Source organism: Lepidochelys olivacea, assembly GCF_965140295.1.
Source record: "Lepidochelys olivacea isolate rLepOli2 genome assembly, chromosome: 7".
Taxonomy (NCBI): Eukaryota; Metazoa; Chordata; order Testudines; family Cheloniidae; genus Lepidochelys; species Lepidochelys olivacea.
The window spans coordinates 50,807,922-50,831,957 of NC_140417.1; the positions used below are offsets into that span (position 1 = coordinate 50,807,922).

General features: G+C 54.8%; 1 protein-coding gene across 1 annotated transcript in view; it reads left to right on the forward strand.

Moving 5' to 3' along the window:
- The window catches only part of BSN (bassoon presynaptic cytomatrix protein), a 464,875-nt gene extending 441,072 nt beyond the window's left edge, over window positions 1-23,803 (forward strand). Inside the window, exons 10-11 of the mRNA XM_084633753.1 lie at window positions 3,888-3,942; window positions 19,048-23,803. Coding sequence (XP_084489879.1) covers window positions 3,888-3,928 — 41 coding nt within the window. The 3' untranslated portion in view covers window positions 3,929-3,942; window positions 19,048-23,803. The remainder of the gene's footprint in view (window positions 1-3,887; window positions 3,943-19,047) is intronic.
- Window positions 23,804-24,036: the final 233 nt, after the last annotated feature.

Consider the following 24,036-nt stretch of genomic DNA (forward strand, 5'->3'; position numbering starts at 1 on the left):
ATTCACCAAGGGCAAGTCATGCCTGACCAACCTGATTACCTTCTATGATGAGATAACTGGTTCTGTGAATATGGGGAAAGTGGTAGACGTGATATATCTTGACTTTAGCAAAGCTTTAGCAAAGCTTTTGATACAGTCACCCACAGTATTCTTGCCAGCAAGTTTAAAAAGTATGGATTGGATGAATGGACTACAAGGTGGATAGAAATCTGGCTAGATTGTTGGGCTCAATGGGTTCAACATCTTCATTAATGATCTGGATAATGGGATGGATTGCACCCTCAGCAAGTTTGTGGATGACACTAAGCTGGGAGGAGAGGTAGATACATTGGAGGGTAGGGATAGGGTCCAAAGTGACCTAGAGAAATTGGAGGATTGGGCCAAAAGAAATCTGATGAGGTTCAACAAGGACAAGTGCAGAGTCCTGCACTTAGGACTGAAGAATCTCATGCACTGCTACAGTCTGGGGACCGACTGGCTAAGTAGCAGATCTACAGAAAAGGACCTGGGGATTACAGTGGATGAGAAGCTAGATATGAGTCAGCAGTGTGCCCTTGTTGCCAAGAAGGCTAACGGCATATTGGGCTGCATTAGTAGGAGCATTGTCAGCAGATCGAGGGAAGTGATTATTCCCTTCTATTCAGCACTGGTGAGGCCACATCTGGAGTATTGTGTCCAGTTTTCGCCCCCCCCCCCCCCACTACAGAAAGGATGTGGACAAATTGGAGAGAGTCCAGCGGAGGGCAAGGAAAATGATTAGGGGGTTGGGGCACATGATTTATGAGGAGAGGCTGAAGGAACTGGGCTTATTTAATCTGCAGAAGAGAAGAGTGAGGTGGGATTTGATAGCAGCCTTCAACTACCTAAAGGGGGGTTCTAAAAAGGATGGAGTTAGGCTGTTCAAAGTCATGGCAGATGTCAGAACAAGGAGCAATGGTCTCAAGTTGCAGTGGAGAGGTCTAGGTTGGATATTAGGAAAAACTATTTCACTAGGAGGGTGGCGAAGCACTGGAATGGTTTACTTAGGGAGGTGGTGGAATCTCCATCCGTAGAGATTTTTATGACCCAGCTTGACAAAGCCCTGGGTAAGATGATTTATTTGGAGTTGGTCCTGCTTTGAGCAGGGGATTGGACTAGATGACCTTCTGAGTTCTCTTCCAACCCTTATCTTCTAGGATTCTATGATTCTATGAATGAGTAACTAAACCATCCTTCGGTTATCTGCCAACACTCCCCCTCCCCCGCAGCTGCATGTCACCAGCACATGTTACTCACAAGGACTGTACATTTTCTTCCAAATCATTGGTAAAGATCTGGAACAGCAGTGAGCTGAGAACAGATCCCCACAAGAACCCCCCCCCCCACTGGCTGATGATTTTCTGTTGACAAGCTGCGATGGCTGTCCACCCCACACAGGACTGGAAGGGGTTAAGGTGGCCAGGCAGGCCAATTAGCTGCAGAGGCTGCACCTGGAGGAGGAACTTCATAGCAAACAAATATTTCAGCCGGGCTCCTCGGGCTGGCAGAGAAAGCGCTAACACCCTCCAATGGCTGGACATTGAAGCTGGACAAAGTCAGTCTGGAAATCAGGCTTACATTTGCAACAGCTGGAAGAATTAACCATTGGAGCCATTTACTGGGGTCCTAGTGGATTCCCTGGCACTGTCAATTTCTAACTCACAACTGGCTCTGCTCTAGGAAGTGTTGTGGGGCTGCTCTCTCACCTGGGCCAAATAGGCTCAACCGAGCTGATCACAGGAACCCTTCTGGCCTTCAAAGCTGGAATCTATATAAATAAACTCCAGTGCAATTCCTGTGAATGAGGTTCTAGAGTAGGGTTGCCAGGCATCTGGTTTTCAACTGGAACACCCGGTCGTAAAGGGACCCTGGCGGCGCCAGTTGGCACCACCAACCTGGCCACTAAAAGTCTGGTCGGCAGCACAGCAGGGATCCGGTGCTAAGGCAAGCTCCCTACCTACCCTGGCTCAGTGCGGCTCCCAGAAATGGCCGCCAGATCACAGCAGCCTGTAGGCTCATGGGTGGCCAGGGAGGCTCTGCCCATGCCCCAGGTGCTAGCTAAGCAGCTCCCATTGGCTGGGAACTGCGACCAATGGGAGCTGCAGGGTTGGTGCCTGCAGACAAGAGGGCAGCATGCAGAGCTTCATTGGCTGCCCTGCATCTAGGAGCGGTAAGCGCTGCCAGGACCCCACACCTACTCCCACACTAAAACTCCCTCCCAGAGCCTGCACCCCACAACCCCTCCATACCGCAACCCCCTGCCCCAGCCCTGAGCCTACTCCTGCATCTGAAACCCCTCATCCCTGGCCCCACCCCAGAGCCCACACCCCCAGCCAGAACCCTCATCCCCCTGCCCCGCAACCCCCTGCCCCAGCGCAGAGCCCTCTCTCACACCCTGAACTCTTAATTTCTGGCCCCACCTGGAGCCTGCACCACCAGCCCTTTAGTCATACTCCCCATCCCAACCCCCTGCCCCAGCCCAAAGCCCGCTCCCACACCCCAAACCCCTCACCTGTCCTCACCCCAGAGCCCGCACCCCAGCCAGAGCCCTAACTCTCTTGCTCCAGCCCAGTGAAAGTGAGTGAGGGTGGGGGAGAGCGATTGATGGAGGGAGGGGGGGTGAAGTGAGCGGGGGTGGGGCCTCTAGGAAGGGGACAGGCAGGGGTGGGGCCTTGGTGGAGCGGTGTTCAGTTTTGTGCAATTAGAAAATTGACAACCCTACTCTAGGGAGCAATCTGGATTGTATGGGGTGTGGCTACATTGCAATGAGACCTGTGGCTGGTCCATGTCAGCTGATGCAGGCTCATGAGACTTGGGCTGTGGGACTGGAAAACTGCAGTGTAGACATCAGGTCTCGGACTGGTGGCTAGGCTCTGGGACCCTCTCCCATTGCTCTATTTTGCAGAGAACCATGTTGACTGGGGTTAATCATGCTGCCACGTATTTATTCTTTGCTACTTCTGTCATCCATTCCATGGCTTTGTCCAACCGTTTGCCCAACCCTGTTTGCCTTTTCCAGGTGGTGGCTCAACATTAGCATATGTCCAGTCCCCTGGGTCTTGCCCTGTATATCATCAGAGGGGTAAAGGGAGGAGGGGGAGGTAGGGCAGGCTCAGAATTTCTCCCTATTTTGTTCTTATGTTGTAGATAGTGTTGTTTTACAAACAATCAAGCAATTGCAGAGCCAACCTGGCTGTCACCGAGAAGCCAGGGTTACAGCAGAAAGAGCTAGTGCTAGCATGGGCTGGATGCAGGGAAAGCAGCTTTGCTGTCAGAGCCCAGAGCTGCAGTGGGGTTACCGGGAGCTACTCTCTCACTCCCCTGCAGGCCATACCCTGACCCCAGACAATGCCCAGACCCCAGGGCAACAAAAATGATTAGGGGTCTGGAACACATGACTTATGAGGAGAGGCTGAGGGAATTGGGGATGTTTAGTCTTCAGAAGAGAAGAATGAGGGGGGATTTGATAGCTGCTTTCAGCTCTCTGAAAGGGGGTTCCAAAGAGGATGGCTCTAGACTATTCTCAGTGGTAGCTGATGACGGAACGAGGAGTAATGGTCTCAAGTTGCAGTGGGGGAGGTTTAGGTTGGATATTAGGAAAAACTTTTTCACTATGAGGATGGTGAAACACTGGAATGCGTTACCTAGGGAGGTGGTGGAATCTCCTTCCTTAGATATTTTTAAGGTCAGGCCTGACAGAGGCCTGGCTGGGATGATTTAGTTGGGGATTGGTCCTGCTTTGAGCAGGGGGTTGGACTAGATGACCTCCTGAGGTCCCTTCCAACCCTGATATTCTATGATTCTATGAATGATGATACCTCACAGTGCCATTGCATGCCTCACCGCCCTCTTTTCTTTGCCCATCACAGCGGTGTCAGCATTCGGAAAGAAATTCACGTCGTTCTGGTGAGGAAATGCTGCAAGGTGAGTCACACTCAACTGCCCCGATGCCCCATCCCATGGCCATCCTGATGTATGAACCTTTGCCTCCCCACAGCTACTCTGACACACCAGTCCTCACCTCCCCAAAGCCGCCGCAATGCACCAGCCCTCGTCTCCCCACAACTGCCCTGACGAACAAATCCCACAGCCACCCAACATCCCAGCCAACACCACCCCTCAGTGTGCCAGCCCTTACCTCCTCACAGCCACCCCAAAGCACCAGCTGTCACATCCCCACAACTGCCCCAATGCGCCAGCCATCGTCCCCCACCAGCCGCTCTGATGTGCCAGCCCTTGTATCCCCACAGCAGCCCCAAAGTACCAGCCCTGGCCTCCACACACCTATCCTGATGCGCCAGCCCTCACCTCCCCGTAGCCACCCAGATGTGCCAGCCCTCACCTCCCTACAGCTGCCCCGAACCACCACTCCTCGCCTCCCCACATCCACCCTCAACCACAAGCCCTTCCCTCCCTGTTGCCACCCCGAAGCACCAGCCCTCAAATACCCACAGCCACCCTGACAAGTCAGCCCTCGCCTACCTACAACAACACTGATGCTCCTGTCCTCACCTACCTACAACTGCCCTGACGCACCAGCCCTCACCTACCCTCAGCAACCCCAATGCGCCAGCCCTCGCCTCGCCTTGCCCTGATGCATCAGCCCTTGATTCCTCACAGCCACCCTGATGTGCCAGCCATCGCCTCCCCATAACTCTTCTGACGCGCCAGCCCTGACTTTCCCAAAGCCACACTGATGCACTACCCTCGCCTCCCCAAAGCTGCTCTGACATGCTAGCCCTCGCCTCCCCGATGCATCAGCACTCGCCTTCACACAGCAGCCCCAATGCACCAGCCCGCCCCTCCCCACAACAGCCCCAATGCACCCGCCTTCACATCCCCACAACAGCCCTGACACACCAGCCCTCGCATCCCCACAGCCACCCTGACATGACAGCCCTCGCCTACACATAACCACCCTGATGTGGCAGCCCTCACTTCCCCACAGCCACCCTGATGCACCAGTCCTCGCCTCCCCATGGCCGCTGTGACGTGCCAGCCCTTACCTCCCCACGGCCACCATGATGCGCCAGCTCTCACCACCCTGACGCTCCAGCCCTTGCTTCCCCACAGCTGCCCTAACATGCCAGCCGTCGCTTCCCCACAGCTGCCACAATGCACCAGTCCTCGCCTCCCCACAGTTGCCCTGATGCACCATCCTGTGGCCACCCAATGTGCCAGCCCACACCACCCCCCAGTGTGCCAGCCCTCGCCACCCCATCAAAATCCCAAGGCACCAGACCTCACCTCCCAACAAGTGCCCTGACGTGCCAGTCCTCACCTCACCAGAGCCACCCTGATGCGCTAGCCCTCACTTCCCCATTGCCTCCCTGACACACCAGCCCTCGGACACCATGGCCCCCCCAAAGCACCAGTCATCGCCTCCCCACAACCACCCTGATGTTCACCTCACCTCATCTCCCTACAGCTGCCCTGATGCACCAGCCCTCACCTCCGCATAACTGCCTGACGCACCAGCCCTTGCCTGACCATAACTAACTTGACAAACCAGACCTCACTTCCCCACAACCGCCCTGATGCAGCAGTCCTTGCCTTTCCACAACCGCCCTAAACCACCAGCCCTTCCCTCCCCATTGCTACCCCGATGCACCAACCCTCCCCTCCCCACAATGGCCCCAATGCACCCACTTTCACCTCCCCACAATGGCACTGACGTGCCAGGCCTCACATGCCACAGCCACCCTGATGCACCAGCCCTCGCCTACACACAACCGCCTTGAGGCGCCAGCCCTCACCTATACACAACTGGCTTGATGTGCCAGCCCTCGCCTACCCACAAGTGCCCTAATGTGCCAGCCTTTGTTTCCCCACATCTGCCCTGACATGCCAGCCCTCGCCTGCCTACAGCTGCCCTGATGTGCCAGCCCTCGCCTCCCCACATCTACCCCAACGTACTAGCCCTCGCTTCCCCACAACCACACTGATGCACCAGCCCTCGCCTCCCCACAACAGCCCGAACCACGAGACCTCGCCACCCCACAGACACCCTGACATGCCAGGTCTTGCCTCCCCATGGTTTCCCTGATGCACCAGCCCTTGACTCACCACAGCTGCCGTGACACGCCAGCCCTTGCCTCCCCACAGCCATCCCGAAGCACCAGCCGTCGGCCCCCCCATAGTTGCAGTGATGCGCCAGCCCTCACTTCCCCACAGCCACTCTGACACGCCAGCCCTTCTCTCCCCATAGCAGCCCTGATACACCAGACCTTGCCTCCCCACTGCTGTCATGATGTGCCAGTTCCGCAACATACCAGACTTTCCCTCCGCACAACCTCTGAGGTCGCAGCCCTTGTCACCCCACAGCAGTCTTTACGTGCCAGCCCTTGCTTTCACACATCCGCCCTGACGCTCCAGTCCTCACATCCCCACATACGCCCTGATGCACCAGCCCTGGCCTCCCCACAGCCACCCACATCTGCCAGCCCTTGCCTCCCTATGACTGTCCTAATGCACCAGCCCTCACCTCTCCATAGCTTCCCTGATGCACCAGCCCTCCCTTCAGCACAGCTGCCCTGATGCTTCCCCGCAGCCACCCTCATGCCTCAGCCCTCACTTCCCCATGGCTGCCCTGATGCACCAGACCTCGATTCCCCACAACCACCCTGACATACCAGCCCTCACCTCCCCATAGCTGCCCTGAAGTGTCAGCCCTTGCTTCCCCATAGCCACCCTGATACACCAGCTCTCGCTTCACCATAACCTCCTTGACATGCCAGCCCTGGCCTCCCAACAAATGACCTGACACAACAGCCCTCTTTTCTCCACAGCCGCTCTGATGCGCCAGCCCTTCTCTCCCCACAGCCACCCTGATGCACTAGCCCTCACTTCCCCACAGCTGCACTGACATGCCAGCCCTCACTTCCCCAGAGCCGCCCTGACACGCCAGCCCTCACCTCCTTTCAGCCACCCTGATGCGCTAGCTCTCGTATCCCCAAAACTGCCCTGACACAACAGCCCTTGCCTCTCCACAGCCGCCCTGATGCACCAGCCCTCTCCTACCCACGACCAATGTTCCCTCTAATTTTTGACAGGCCGTGTGTGCAAAAAATTTCTTCTGTGGAAATTTTTGACAGGCCATGTGCGCAAAAAATTTCTGTGTGTATTGTGCTTCTCCGCAAATTTTTGTGAGCGCGGTGTTTCGCCGTGTGCGCTGGCTTTAGGATCTGTGTGCGTACACACACACACACAGCTTAGGGGGAACGGTGCCCATGACTGCCCTGAAACAACAGGCCTCTCCTCACCACAATCACCCTGACACGACAGCCCTCGCCTCCCTGTCCTGATGTGCCAGCCCTCATCTCTCCACAATCGCCCCGAAGTACCAGACCTCGGCACCCCACACACAACCTGATGAGCCAGCTCTTGCGTCCCCATGGCTACCATGATGTGCCAGGCCCCAACTCCCCACAGCTACCGCGACAAGCCAGTCCTCGCTTCACCAAAGCTGCCCTCGCTTGCCAACACTTGCCTCACCACAGCCACCCTGATGCGCCAGCCCACGGCTACCCAACCTGCCAGCCAACACCACCCCTGTATGGCAGCCCTCACCACCTGATCACTGTCCTGAATCACCAGCCCTGTCCTCTCCACAGCCTCTGGGAACCACAAGCACTCACCTTCCCACAGCCACTCCAACGCTCCAGCCCTCCCCTCCCCTCAACTTCTCTGAACCACAAGCCCTCGCCTCCCCATGGCAGCCCTGATGCACCAGCCCTCGCCACTCTACAGCCTCCCTGACACACCAGCCCTCACCTTCCCAAAGCCACACAGACACGCCAATTCCTGCCTTCTTAGAATTGTCCCAGCACACCAAAACTCACCTCCCCACAGCCACCCTGATGCACCAGCACTCACCTCCCCACAGCTGCTCTGATGAGCCAGCCCTTGCCTCCCCACAGCCAGGGCTGGTGCATCCAAGTGGCTGTGGGGAGGGGAGGGCTGGTGCATTGGGGCAGTTTTGGGACTGTGAGGGCTGGCATGTAAGGGTGGTTGTGGCGAGGCGAGGCCTGGAGCATGAGGGTGGCTTTCGGGAGGCAAGGGCTGGTGTGTCAGGGAGATGTGGGGAGGTGAGGGAAGGCGCACAGGGCAGCTGTGGGGAAGTGAGGGCTGCCATGTCACAGTGGGTTCTGCAGAGGGAAGGTCTCGTGCGTCGGGGCAGTTGTGCGGAGGCAAGGGCTGGTGCATTGGGATGGCCAGGGGAGGCGAGGGCTGGCACATCAGGGTGGCTGTGGGGACGCGAGTGTTGGCAAGCAAGGGCGGCTTTGGTGAAATGAAGATTGGTATGTCAGGGTAGCTGTGGGGAGTCGAGGGCTGGTACATCACAGCAGCCATGGGGAGTCAAGAGCTGGCTCATCAGGTTGTGTGTGGGGTGCTGAGGTCTTGTACTTCTGGGTGAGGGAGGTGATGGCTGGGCCTCAGGGCGGCTGCGGGGAGGTGAGGGCTGTCACGTCAGGGCTACTGTGGTGAGAAGAGGGCTGTTGTTTCAGGGCAGTCATGGGGAGGTGAGGGCTGGTGCATGACGTTGTCTGTGCAATGGCAAGGGCTGGCACGTCAAGGCGTCTGTGGAGAGGCACGGGCTCTTGTGTCAGGGCAGTTTTGGGGGGGCGAGCGCTGGCGCCTCTGGGCGGCTGTGGGGAGGCGAGAGTTTACGCACCAGAACAATTCTAGGGAGGCAAGGGCTGATGTGTCAGGGTGGCTGTGGGGTGGTGAGGGCTGGTGCACTGGAGCGGCCATGGGGAGGCGACTGTGGTTAGGAGAGGAATGTAATTTCAGGGCAGTCATGGGGAGGCGAGGGCTGGTGCATCAGGGCAGGCTCCCCACAGCCGCCCTGACGCGCCAGCCCTCGCCTCCCCACAGCCGCCCTGACGCGCCAGCCCTCGCCTCCCCACAGCCGCCCTGACGCGCCAGCCCTCGCCTCCCCACAAGCCCCCGATGTGCCAGCCCTCCCATCCCCACAACTGGCTTGACACACCTGCCCTTGCCTCTCCACAACTGCCTTGAGATGCCAGCCCTCGCATCCCCACAACCCCTCTGACGTGCCAGCCCTCTCCTCCCCACAACTGCCATTATGCGCTGGTTGTCACCTCCCCACAACTGCCCCAACGCGCCAGCCCTCGCTTCCCTACAGCTGCCCTGATGCACCAACCCTCCTCTTCTCACAGCCACCCCGAAGCACCAGCCCTCACCTCCCCATAACTCCCCTGAAGCACCAACCCTTGCCTCTGCACAACCGCTCTAAAGTGCCAGCCCTCGCCCTCCCCACAGCCGCCCTGACATGCCAGCCCTCGCCTCCCCACAGCCACATTGACATGCCTGCCCTCGCCTCCCTGCAGTCACCCTGAGGCACCAGCCGTGGCCTCCTCACACCCACCCTTACATGCCAGACATCACACCCCATACAACTGCCCTGAACCACCAGCTCTCGCCAGCCCACAGCCACCCTGATATGCCAGTGCTCGCCTCCCCACGGCTGCTCTGATGCAGCAGCCCTCGCCTCCCCACAACTGCCCCAATGCACCAGTCCTCGCTTCCCTACAGCCGCTCTGATGTTCCAGCCCTCATTTCCCCACAGCCATCCCGAAGCACCAGCCCTCACCTTGCCATAACTGCCAGACACGCCAACCCTCGTCTCCCCACAGCCACTCTGAACCACCAGCCCTCACCTCCACATTACTGCTCTGATGTGCCAGCTCTCGCCTCCCCACAACTTCTCCAATGCACCAGTCCTCTCTTTCCTATAGATGTCTTGATGTGCCAACCGTCGTCTTCCCACAGCAGCTCTGAACCACCAGCCCTCACCTCCCCGCAATTGCCCAGAACCAGCAGCCCTTGTCTCCCCATGGCCTCCCTGACATGTCAACCCTCAACTACCCACAACTGCTCCGACATTCCACTTCTCACTCTCACTTCCCCACAGTCACCCTGACGCACCAGCCCTCGCCTCCCCACAGCCACCCTGAAGCACCAGTCCTCGCCTCACCACAAGTGTACCAATATGCCAGCCCTCGCTTCCCCACAGCCGCCCTGAACCATTAGCCCTCACCTCCCCACAGCTGCCTTGACGTGCCAACCCTTGCCTCCCCAGAGCCGCTTTGAAGGAGCAACCCCCCCCGTTTCCCACAGCTGCCCTATGCGCCAGCCCTCGGCTCCCCGCTACTACTCTGACATGCCAGCCCTTGCTTCCCCAGAACCACCCTGATATGCCAGCACTCGTCTCCCCACAGCCACTCAGAAGCACCAGCCTTCGCCTCCCTACACCTGCCCTGATGCACCAGCCCTCCCCTTCCCGCAGCCACTCCAAGGCACCAGCCCTACCCTCATCACACCTGCCCTGATGTGCCAGACCTCATACCCCTGACAACTGCCCCGAACCACCAGCCTTTGCCACCTCACAGCCAGCCTGACATGCCAACCCTCACCTCCCCATGGTTGCACTGATGCACCAGCCCTCGTCTCCCCACAACTGCCCCAACACGCCAGCCCTCACTTCCCTACAGCCGCCCCAATGCGCCAGCCCTTGTCCCCCCACAGCCACCCTGAAGCACCAGCCCTCGCCTCTCCACAACCACCCCAAAGCACCAGTTTTTGCATGGGCTTGGTTTAAGCCATGAGGATACATTTTAAACCTCATAACTATGTACATGAAGTTATAACCTATAACATTACTTTAACAATTACCATAACATCACTATAACAACCATGCGCAGTGCATCATGAACCTTCCGAAGACACCAGACATGACAAACTTTCCATTGGATACTACACAATCATTTTATAAGGATGAACATGGGGGTGCTGGGTGTTCCCCCAACGTACAGAACATCACACCTCCCCTCTTAGCTTACTGCAAGAGGGTTAGTCACAAAGGCAGTTTGTGTTATTGTTCTCTTGGCATCCAGCCATTAAGGCCATGAGGCGGCGTGCCTCAGTTTCCCCATTCACACACAGCAAACAAGGTTTTTTATAGTTTCTCTGCTGTGATTAGCTTTAAACCTGTTTACAGGTATTAATTGAAAAGTAGCATTATCACAAGGTTTAACAGCAGTAACAAAATTCTTATCCCAAAACTTAATACCAAAATTTTTAATACGGATGGGTGTTTTTATACTATGCCCTCTGTTCAGATATTCTAGTTTGAGGTTAGTTTATTCATTACCCATGGTGTCCTTTGACTCTCTCGCATGTAATCAGTCACTGGCTTTTCCTTCGCTCCAGTGTTCCCTTCTGTATGAAGAAAGAAAAGGAGCACTTGTGGCACCTTAGAGACTAACCAATTTATTTGAGCATAAGCTTTCGTGAGCTACAGCATGCATCCGATAAAGTGAGCTATAGCTCACGAAAGCTTATGCTCAAATAAATTGGTTAGTCTCTAAGGTGCCACAAGTACTCCTTTTCTTTTTGCAGATACAGACTAACACGGCTGTTATTCTGAAACCCTTCTGTATGGGCTCTTAATTTTTAATCATGTTTCTGGCATTTTGATATCTCAGGGTCTGGCAAGATAGGTGTTCAGGGGGATCCTGCACATTGGCTGGCCCTTTGGGGAGCCATCTCCCAACCCCAGGACTGTACATATTCAGAAAATCCAGCTCCCCTTTTGGGGTTACCCTGTGTTTCCCCCTCCCAGCATTGAGTCCTTCCCTGCCCCCTAGAGGGCTGTGATCTGTGCTCTCTGGGCTAGGTGTGTTTACCCTTTGATCAGATTCACCTTTTCCCAGCAGCTTTCCCATAACTCTTCTCTGTGTTTCACCAGCCTAGGGAAAAACACCCCCTTCTCTGTCAGTTGGGTCATTTGTGCTCTCACAAACTACCACCTGGCAATTTCCTGCTCCCAACTCCTCTGTTATCACAGGCATTGGAACTGCATCTTGATTTAAAGAGACACAGTTACTTTCCAAAAAAGTATCAGAAATAGCATCCTGAAAAATTGGAACCTGGATTGGGGTATCCTCCGCCACCCCTTTCTCTGTCCCTGAGAAGTCAGCTGTGTGACTGCTCCCCTCCAGGAGGTTAGTTACACAGTTCCTTCTCAAAACCTGGGTCACAGCCTGAGTGGCCGGGTGCACAGATGCTGACCCAGCCATCCTCCTAGTGTCCTGGGCATCCTGCCCCAAGTGACTAATGAGGAGTCATTCCTGTACCTCCAGTATTCCTTCCACGGTTTCCTCCTCTGGGCCCCCTCCTAAGACACATTTCTCTGTGCTCCCCAGGTAGGGTTCTATCCCTTGTTCATCTGCAGAACTCTGCCAGCTAACAACTGGGACAGTTTCCTTAATCACTGATAACAGTTCTCCTGCCCCAGCACCTGAGGGCACATTGCTTTCAGCTGGAAAGGAGCTAGTCTCAGCCCTCCCTCCCCCCACACATACTTGGAAGCACCCTACTTCCCTGTGTTAGAGTCACAGGAATCCTCATCCACCTCAGTGGTTTCTGTGATTCCATGCCCCTTCTCTGGGCTCTCTGGGACACATTTCTCTCTGCTCCCTAGAGTCGGTTTTGCTTTTGGTTCAGCTGTAACCTGCTGGCAGCTAACAACCTGGACAGTTCTCTCCCTGGCAGGCATTACATCCCCCTCCCTTCCTGATGTGGTGTTGCCTCCAGCTGCAGTGCAAGAGTTGGTCTCAACCACCTTCCCACCTGGAAGCATGTGGTTTCTCCCTGCTGCAGATGAATCAAGAATACTCTCTTCCATTCTCTCGGCAGTTCCTGAGACTTAACCTTTCCCTTGGGGGTCCCAGCATAACACTCCCTCCTGCTTCAGGCAAATACTTTAACCTGAGTTACACGGAAAAAATCATTACCAAAGAGCAGGTCAAATACGAGGTGTTCCATTATCCCCACAATTAAAACACTTTCCAAACCACATGAATTTTAGCTAACAGTATGAGGAATCTGCTTTCACCCACCCTCACAATCTCTGCCATTTGGCCAGGCAACATACTGGCCTTTGGGACCACACTCTGCTTAACCAGAGAGATCTGGGCCCCTGTATCCCTCTGCCCCAAGTATTCCCTGCCATCAGTTTGGACAGCATTAACATGCTCCATATATGGTTCTGCAGAGGCCTCACAAAACCAGTATGATAGGTTTCAATTGCTTGGGGGGTTTCTGTGTTGAGGACAGCAGAACTAACATGAGCTATTGTTTGCCTGCTTCCTCCTAGCACAGGGCATTTATTCCTCAGTTGATCAGTGGAATTACACTGATAGGACCTTTTGGGCTCTTCTACTTTTACAGGAGATTTGGGAGGAGGGTGAGAGGAATGTTTTTGGGTCAGAGAATATTTAGGCTCCCAACCCCCTTCTCTCTTCCCAGGGGCAAAATGGGATCCTCCCTTCCCACCAGTTTGAAACCCTGGACCAGTGATCTGCTAGGTCACTTGAATCCTTGACTCTGGGAGCCAGCCCTACCCTGCTCTGCTCAGAGAACCCCCACTCCTGGGCTGTTCACACACAGCCTCTGGCATGTAATCTGCTCCTTGGTTTGTGCAACCAAATGACACTAGCCAATACCTCTGGTCCCAGACAAAACTCTAGGAACCTCCATCTTACAGTGTCCAGTTATGCCCGCTGGACGCTGCAAGCTTATATGAGTTTGTCAATTTAACAAAGAAATTGATATGTACCAGGCTTGTTATCCCAAGGGGAGTCTCTGCCACACTTCAAACCAAAAGTGCTGCTTCAGTTAGAATAAACAAACAGATTTATTAACTATAAAGATAGATTTTAAGTAATTATAAGTCAAAACATAACAAGTCAGATTTTGTCAAATGAAATAAAAGCAAAATGCATTCTAAGATGATCTTAACACTTTCAGTGCCCTTAGAAACTTAGATGCTTCTCACCTTCAGCCAGGCTCTCCCCTTTGATCAGCACTTTAGTCACTTGGTGTGGTGTCTGTAGATGTAGGTGGAAGAGAAAGAGAGATCATAGCAAATGTCTATCCCTTTTATTATGTCCTTTCTTCTCTCTTGGCTTTGCCCACCCACCCCCACCCTTCAGAGTCAGGTGAGCATTACCTCATCGCAGTTCCAAACTGACCAAAGGAAGGGTGGGGGGGTAAATCCCTCGAGAGTCTAACAGATTCTTTTGTTGCTGCCTAGGCCACTGTCCTTTGTTCCTGTGACTCTGGGCTCGGTTTCTCCCATACCTGCCCTGATGAGATGTGAACTGCCCCTCTGCTCTTGGAGAGTTTTTGCCTGGGCTTGCTTTAAGTGATGAGGATACATTTTCAGCCTCATAACTATATACATGAAATTGTAACCTATAATATTACAGTAACGTTACTGTAACAACTACTATAACATCGCTATAATAACCGTGCTCAGTGCATCATGAGCCCTCTGAAGACACCCACATGACAAACTTTGCATTGGATACCACACAATCATTTTATAAGGATGAATATGGGGGTGCTCAATGTTCCCCCAATGTACAGAGCGTCACACCTTCCTCTCCCCACAACCACTCTGAACCACCAGCCCTCGCCTCCCCACAGCCTCCCGCATGTACCAGCCCTCGTCTTCCCACAGCTGCCCCGAAGCACCAGCCTTCGCCTCCTCATAGTCCCCACAAAGCACCAGCCGCACCTCCCCACAACAGTCCCAGTGCACCAGCCCTTGCCATCCCACAGCCATCCTGACATGCAAGCCCTCACCTCCCCACAGCCGCCCTGACGCGTGGGCCCTAGCCTCCCCACAGCCGCTCTGATGCACCAGCCCTCACCTCTCCACAGCTGCCCTGACATGCCAGCCCTCTCCTCCCCAGAGCCTCCCTGACATGCCAGCCTTTGCCTCCCCACAGCCACCCGGAAGCACAAGCCCTCACCACCCCACAGACACCCTGATTTGCTAGCTGTTGTCACCCCATGGCTGCCCTGATACACCAGTCCTCGACTTCCCACAACTGTCCCAACACGCCAGCCCACACCTCCTGACAGCCGCCCTGACATGCCAGCCCTCGTATTCCCACAGCTGCCCTGAAGCACCAGCCCTCACCTCCTCACAATTACCTGGAAGCACCAACCCTCGCCACCCCACAGCTGCCCTGACACGCCAGCTCTTGCTTACCCACAAGGGCCCTGACGTGCCAGCCCTCGCCTCCCCACAGCCACCCTGACACGCCAGCCCTCGTCTCCCCATATCTGCCCTTATGTGCCAGCGCTCCCCTCCCCATGGTCGCCCCAATGCCCCAGCCCTCGCCTCCCCACAATCACCCTGACGCTCCAGCCCTCACCTCCCCAGAGCCTCCCAGATGCTCCAGCCCTCGCCTCCCCACAGCCACCCTGACGCTCCAGCCCTCGCCTCCCCACAGCCGCCCTGATATGCCAGCTCTCACCTCCCCACAGCCACCCTGACGCTCCAGCCCTCGCCTCCCCACAGCCGCCCTGATGCACCAGCCCTCTCCACCCCACAGCTACCCTGATATGCCAGCTCTCGCCTACCCACAACGGACCTGACATGCCAGCCTTCGACTACCCACAGCTGCCCTCACGCACCAGCCTTCGTCTCCCTACAGCCACCCTGACGTGCCAGCCATTGCCCCCTGTAACAATGCTGGTTCTGGCAGGACCCAACTGAGAGTACCAATTCAGGACAAATTGCTTAAAGCATGGCAATAACAGCCCAGGGCTGGGGTTCCTTTGCACACCAAGGCAAACCAAACCAGCCAAACAGAGAACACTTTGGTTTTACCCCACTGGCTATCCAGAAGTCATACGAGCAATTCCCTTAGACACTTCAGTTTCCCAGTATCACTACCATTGCCACTCATTATGGGGATGAATGGTTATGAAAACCAATACCCCAGTAAAACAAAAAATGTTCTCCCAATCCCAAAGGACCAAGCCCCAGATCCAGGCCAATATACAAATCAGATCTTACCCAAAAATCATGCTGTTGCCAATCCTTTAGAATCTAAAATCGAAAGGTTTATTCATAAAAGGAAAAAGATATAGATGAGAGCTAGAATTGGTTAAATGGAATTAATTACATACAGTAATGGCAAAGTTCTTGGTTCAGGTTTGTAGCGGTGATGAAATCAACTGGAGGTTCAAATCAAGTCTCTGGAGTGCATCCATAGCTGGGATGGGTCATTCAGTACTTTGTTTAGAGCTTCAGTTTGTAGCAAAGTCCCTCCAGAGGCAAGAAGCAGGATTGAAGACAAGATGGAGGAGCTGCAGCAGCCTTTTATAGTCTCTTGCCATGTGGTCTCCTTTCTTTGTTCCAAAGACAAGCATTCCAGCACATGGCATGAAAAAACCTTTGAGTTCTGTCCATAGGCATGTCCCTGCATTCCTTGCTGAGTCACAAGGTGTAGCTGCCTTCTCTCAATGGGTCATTTGTATAGCTGATGGTCCTTAATGGGCCATCAAGCAGGCTAGACAGTACTGATGCCAAATTGTCTGGGGTGTCACCCAGAAGCATAGCACAAGTTTGAAATACAGACAGTATAGAGCCAATACTTATAACTTTAAATACAAAACTGATACATGAATACAGATATGCTATCTGTATCATAACCAGCAAACCATAACCTTGTCTTAGACACCTTATACAAGATTTGGTGCCACAATGATCTATACAGTCCCAGTTTATGTCAGTAACGTCACACTCCGCACAACTGCCCCAACACACCAGCCCTTGCCTCCCCACAGCCACCGTGACACACCAGCCCTCATCTCCCCACAACCACCCTGACAAACTAGCCCTCGTCTCCCCACAACCACCCTGACAAACCAGCCCTTGCCTCCCCACAACCACTCTGAAGCACCAGCCCTCTCCACCCCACAACCGCCCCAAATAACTAGCCCTTGTTTCCACACATCCACCCTGGTGCCCCAGCCTTCTCTACCCTACTATTGCCCTGCTGTATTGGCCTTGCCTGATGTTCCAGACTAGGTGTGTGGGCTTTAAAGTGTCTGAGGAGGATGGGAATGGGTGAGAGCTTCCTGAGCAATGTCTGCAGAGGCCTGGGAATCAGCCCATCCAGCCCCCATCCATTCCCCACCAACCCATTCCCCGACTCCTTGGCCCCCATTAGCCCCTGCCACTTGCCCAAGTCACTGTCCCTCCAGCCACTCACCTGCTCCATACCCCACCAGCTGCCACCCACCATGTGCCCCCTCATTCTCCACCCACTCTCCAGCCCCTGCACACTGCACTGACCTCCCATCCTCTCTCCTGCCCAGTAACCCACCTGCTATTTGCTGACTGCACCGCCCTGCTCAGGCGGGAATTGCCTGGGGGTGCCTCTCATTAGATGCCCCAACCCCCCCACCACCCTCTTCCGCCGACAGGAGGCTGGGAAAGCGGGTGGCGATCTAGTCTTCGCAGTGGAAAAACCTATGAAGAAACCAGTGAATTCAGCAGGCAACGTTGGACTCTGGGTATAACAGTGAGTGCCCCTGGGTACAGCCGTGAAGGTGGGGTCTGCTTGGGGTACAGCTGCAAGGGGGACTGCTAGGGATGCAGCTGCATGAGGGTCTGATGGTACAGCTGCATGGAGGTCAGGGGTACAGCCACATGGGGGTCAGGGTACAGCTGTGAGGGGAACTGCTGCTTTTTGCCTTTTGCAGATTGGATTATGTGGAAATTTAGTGCTCATGAAATTAATGCCCATGGGCAGGGTCAGGCACACAACAAGCTTCCTCCCCCTGCTCTGCCAGTGCCTCTCAAACACCCGCCTTGCAGCCACCAGCTAGCCCAGCCCCATTCCACAGCCCCTGCTAGCCCAGCCCTGGGCTCCCCACTCTCCCAGCTCTGTCGGAGCCCTCTCTCCCAACCCACAGACCTCTGACATTCCAGCCCTGGGCTTCCCCCTCCCCCAGCTCTGCTGATGCACCTCATTCCCAACCCACAGCTCCCTGCTGTTCCTGAAAAGAGTATGCCTGTCGCTGAAGCCCTGTGTGGGCTTTGTGCTGATACCAGAATGCTCATTTCCCATGTGCCATGAGACTCAGTGCATTGGAGAGCAAAATGCCTGAGCACTGAGAAGACACTGGGCCAAGGTGTGGTACATTTGCTGTATGATGAAGCTGGCAGGGCGAAGATGGCTGGAAAAGGGCAGTGCCCCCCAAGCCAGGAGTGGATGGGCCATTTGAGAGGCCCTTGTCCCAGTGAGAAGAACAAAGTGTGTGAGGGGCTCAGCCTATCACTCCCTTCTCTGGGAACCAGACCCTGCCCCATGCCATCTCCTGGGCATGGCAGCCAGGCAGCTATTGCCCTAGGCTGCTCAGTGTCCAGGCCGGCTCCCCCAGCCCTGCTCTCACCAACATTCGCACCCTATGCGGCTGTTCACACGGGTACAGCAGAGGGTCTGACAGGGCAGACTGGTCCCTGTGGTGTGGGCACTGCATAGAATGTAATAACAGTCCCTGCCTGGGAGAGCTGGGAGTGAGAGATGGGACTGCCGGCCCATGTTTCCCCACAGAGATGAGTTGATCGCTCTTTGGCTGCCACTGCCCCAGCACCCTCCCCACCAGCCCTTTGCCAAGGGGGACTGGATGACACTGTAGCTGCTGAATCATGGCATGTCCAGGCCACTCCTCCTGCTTGGAGCATTACCCACTGCTTGGGTGTCTCTGGGCTGCTGAACCCCTGCCTGGCAATGGGTAGCTGAACAGCAGAGCTATGGCAGGAGAGCTGCGGGAGCCTGGCCTGGCTTGCTGGGGAGGTGGTGGGGCTGCAGTGCCAATTTGCAGAGGGTGAAATGCACAGCTCTGAGCCCAGATTTAAGCTAAGGGCCCACTGGGGCTGGGCAGTTCATTGGGTCAGGAGTTCCTCAGCCATCTCCTTGATTGTAAACAGGCTACACACTCCTCCCACTGGCCACTGTGCCTGCAGAGAGCTGTTCCCAAGCTAGAGGACTGTGTGTGCCAAGGGGGGCAGGAGGAGCAGGAGTGATAGCAAAACACTTGGAGCTCTGTCATGGATCAGGGCCCATTGCACCAGGCGCTGCACACACACACAGTTGTCAATGATCTCTCTGTCTCTTTCTGTCTCTCATCAAGCTTTTGAAACCATGGAAACCACTAGGCTGCTTCACAGATTGCAAGGCCAGAAGGGCCCAGCGTGACCTGGAAGGCCGAAGAGACGATGTTGGGTCTCACTGAGCAAACCAGGCCTTTACCTGTAGCAAGCTTCTTCAGAGCCTTGAGGCAGCACTGCAGGAGGACATTGACCTCTTCTTGGCTCTGTGTACTGTCTGGAGCAAGCCATGGGAACACCCACACAGCTTAGTGTCCATCAGGAACATTGCCAAATCATGGGCCTGTACCACAACGTGACTGTCACAGAGGTGCGGTTTGCCCTGCTCTCAGAGGATACTTCTGAGCTTGTGCAGGACTGGTCCCTCCTGTGGTCTCCTTGGGCCGGGGATCTGATGGGGGGACCACTGGCCCATTCTTGCGATTATACACAGAGTTGCTCACTGACTGAATCTTAACTCTAGTTTCTTCATAGGTTTTTTTCCCTCTCTCTGAGCCATGTATGAGTCTAGGGCTGGCAGCTGAAGGCTCCAATCTCCTTCACATTCCAGTTTGCCCCATTGGCCCCTCCGCATGCTCAGCATTCCTGTACTCTCACCATCCCTGCGACGGAAAGTGTTCCACACCCCCATCCGGGGGATTGAGAGAACTTCAATTAGGACCTAACACTGTTTCCTTACTGAGATACGAGGCCATAGGACTCTGAAAGGCAGTGCGTAAACTGGCTGATTTTTCCCAAAGCAGATACTGGCCAGGCATGTCTCTCAGCCGCCCCAAGCCATCCTGAAGCCATTCTAAAGCATTCAAATGGCAGTGCTATCCATTGGTAACATCACACATTGTTTTATGTATGCCCGGGTATTATTTTTATTTCCATAACAGCCTTAATCATTCCACTTTGATTTACATCTATACCTCATCAACACCCAGGGGCTGGGGGTTTCTTGTTTCTTTTTGGTTTGGTTTCCTTTGTATTGAATTCTCTTTCCTTTCTGCTTTGTGCTGAGTTAGCACCCAGGCTGTTGTCTGTAGAAGCAATAGAGTCCAGAAGGCTATAACGAGCACAAGATCAGGAGAGTGCTGCCTCTGCCATTCTCCTTCTTATTACTGTGCAATTCAAGTCCTTCTTAAGCCATTGCATGCTCAGAAAGATGGAGGAGCTACTCACAGCAAAATGTTTAACCTGCGAGGATAAAGTTCCTCAGACCGTAACCCAGGAGAGCAGAATGAAACCAAATGGAAAGCTTGTTTCACCGTAGAGAAATCAGCAAGTGTACAAATATTCTGGTTTTCATTTGTTTGTGTTGTCAGTTTCCTGCCAGTCTCTTGTTCATGCTGAGCATGCTCAAAACAACAGTTCATTGGTGTGATCCATCAGAGCTTCCATCCACCTTGGGTAACCGCGAGCTAGTCTCATGTCTAATGTTCTATGCAATGAAATACAAAATTGAAAAAATCCTGTTAATATTTACTAAGTTCAATGTTCTGTATAAGGATTTAATTGCAACTGTGCTATTGATACTCGATAGTGATCTTTATAGCAAACACCCATGTGTATAACATTTCAATTAGTGGCATGTTTGACCCATCGAGGGACACTTTGCCAAAGGCGTGTGACTGTCCTGTAGTAGAGCATGGCTTGCTACTTTTCTGCATGCTATCATTTACGTTTAACGCTTGCAGTTCTTTGCTTGGAGGATTTTTTTCTCATTGGTTCATCTTCGATGTTGAATGCTAGTAGCAGATTTATGCACTTGTTTTTGATGGCACAGTCCCAGTGTGAAGCAGAACATCCTGCAGCTGATGAGTCTGAGTTCTCTGCCTCTTGCCCTGCAGTGGCTAGCAGGGTGCAATACACAGCACCACCAGGGGTTCCCTGAGATAGACCTTTGTCCAGCCCTGGCCCATTTCAGAATAGGCAAGCAGGCAACAGGTAGGGTGGTGGGGGGAGAGAAAGACAGTATGGAACAGCTCTGGAAATTGGTTTTAGAATTTCTGCACTGAAACCTCCCTGCCCTGCTTTGTGAGGCTGAGAGGTCTCATAGTGGTGTCGGCTCTCAATGCTGCTCCTTCCCGTGACTGAAGAGCCCTGAACAACTACCCCAGGAATCCATGGAGAGAGGACTAAGCATGGCCCAGTAATAGAAAAGCGAAGCAGACTGCCCCACAGTTGCAATGCCCTCCCTGCCAGTAGCCACCTGGCTGAGCCCTGTGTTTTCACAAGCTAGATGAAGACTGTAAAGCCCTTTCAGGCAAGCGGGCATTGCAAAGAGACGGGGCCGGAGCCTTCTCTGTGGCCCTGGGCACTGTGAGCCTGTGGGGACTGGGCAGGACCCGGGGGTGCCCACCACATAACTCATTCTGCAGTGTGCACCAGCTTGGCTGTGCCAGATTGGTGAGTGATCGGCCCAGCCACATTCTCCTTCTCGGATCCCAAAGCACCTCCGTCCAAGAAGCTTGGGCTCTGCACTCTGCTTAGGGCTTGCTGCACTGTCCTCCCATTCTCTCAGCCAGGGGTACCCGAACCTGCCCAAGCCAGGCTTATGTCAGCAGCCTGCCCCAAGGCCAACATTAACTGGGGCAGAATGAATCCACCCTCCCTGTTAGTAGAGAGGTGCCACTGACAGAGACTACAGGTCCCAGTATGCAATGCTCTGTCTTGGAGCTGGAAATGGTTACCACCATGGGCCTTGTTGTCTTGAAAGAGGCACTTCAGCCATCCTTGCAGAACAGCAGGCACCAAGTGATCCCATATATGGTTCCAGGCACAGATGGTTGGAACGAGCACCAGCATCTGCACTGTTCTGGGTCGGGTACCATGGCCAGGTTGGGATCTTGTGCACATGCCAAGACACCCCTGAGGAGTGGCTGGAGCTGCTGCACATTGACACTGGGTGACCTGCCAAACCAGACTCTCTCTGCGTTGCAGAGACCTTCACATCACAGAGGGGAGCCCCCCAGGGCTGTGACACCCATGCTGCAGCTGGGAGGAACCCCAGGCTCTGTAGACAGCTGCTGAGATCCGAGCCGTGAGGCCCTGATTCGATGGAGACCATGGAAAGGAATGGGACCCCCCCATTATTGATCGCCATGGGACCCCGGGAGGGTGCAGCTGATACCCCATGTCTGAGGTCAGGGAGCATGGAGGGATGTTGCAGAAGCTGCGTGTTTCTGGGATCATGTGCAGGCTCAGAGCAGTGTTCTGCCTGGGCATGGCATGGGGGTGGGTCAGTACTAGCTGTGGATCTTTGCAGATTACTGTGGCCTTGTCTACAGGGGGTGGGTATTTTGACAGGTAGCACTTCTGTTGGCTGCTCAGTGGCTGGTGTGAATCGGACCACTGGGCTCACTCTAGTTCACTGCAGCCAACTGCTTGCAGTGCCATAGTCACTGACTGAGCCTCTGGGTGGTATATCGGCACAGAGGCCACGTTCTGATGGCCATGGAGGCTGAGTTCTCCTCTCGCCATGCAGGGCTCCTTGCTGGAGACTCCGGCACATGGCGGGAGTGCTGGGGGTCTGAGGGGGGTTGCACCATGGCTTCCCAGGTCACATCAGCTCCCAGGATAGAGGGCATCCACTTCTAGAGCTCTTGATGCAGCATCTTTCACCAGCACCACACTCATTGTAAGCCAAGGCCGGCCCAGCACTTGGAGCGTCACTGTCGCTGGGGGATTGGGAGTCAGTCCCTCCCCAGCTGTGCCAGGAGCATTTCCCTCCCACCTCCTGCTTAGGTGCTGCAGCTCAGACAGGAGGCAAAGCCAGGCCCCTGGCCTAGGTGTGCCAGAGCGAGGGGGACAGAGCCCTTTGCCTGGCCAGGCTGTCGGAGAGTGCAGAACAGCAGTCCCCAGGTCAGAGCTTAGCAGGGTTACCCTGCCCAACATGGCACTGCAGACATGGCCACACTGCAGTTGGCAGGCAGGCAGTTAGTCATGGACCAAGTACAGCTGCTGGGCACTAAGCCTGCTGATCTGCACTAGCCACACTCGTGGGCAGCATGGTGCCAGCCCAGCAGGTGATGCAGAACAGAGAGATCTCACTCTCTTAACATCCTGCCCATCCTGGGCATTGCCCAGGTGTGCCCACTCTCAGCCTTGGCTGCCAGGGGCTCGCTTGGGGTACTGGTTTAGGTAGACGAGTCAGCTAGTCCTGAACACAGAGCCTCGCTCTTGGGCTTCTGCTGTTTTGCGCCTTCGAAGGGGGCAGGCATGGCTGTCCTTGCCCCAGGCAGCAGGATGTTCCCCAGCAGCAATGCTCTAGGGCCCTCTAAGGCGATTTCCCCCCAATGACAAGTGCATAGTCTGCATATGCTTCTCCAGGGCTCTAGCTGGGCTCTTGCCCTCCGCTGGTTTGCTCAGCAGTGGCTGAACCAGCCCCCTCCATTTCTGCCATGTAAATAGTTGTACAGTGTGGAATCTCCAGTGGTACTGACAACAAAACCCAGCAAGGCCACGGAGTGCCTCTCGCTGCCCAGCACACTGGCCACACGTCTGTGGTGGGCTCGCTGCGCTGACCACTCTTGCCATCCGCTCCCTGTGCTCACATTCCTGGGGGCTTTCCTTTGCATTGGTTTTTGGAGCGGGGAAGGGGTGCTGTACAAAGCTCAAACAAAAGAACAAATTGCCAGTTGTAAGTGAAATGACCTTGTGAATGGTGTGTCGTCCTGCTGTGCTCTGTGAGAACATGTATTTCAGTGTGCCACCTCCTGTATTGTGACCCCCTCCGAGACGTTGCCCTACAAGGTATTTCTGTGGGAACAGAATAAAAGGACTTGCTAGAAATCAGAGGGTGCCATGACTTGATGTGTACCAAGTGAGATTACACAGCAAAGTGGGGCTGGAGCACATGAGGAGAGCCGGTCAGCCCAGAAGGTGACAGGCACTAGCAACTAGCAGCTGCTGGATTGAGCTGAATGGGCATGACCAGCAGCACTGGGGTCCCCAGTGAGCAAGTCTGGGTTCAGCCGGGTTTGGTGGAACAATGGCTTTGCCCCCGAGCACAGCTGTGTTCATTG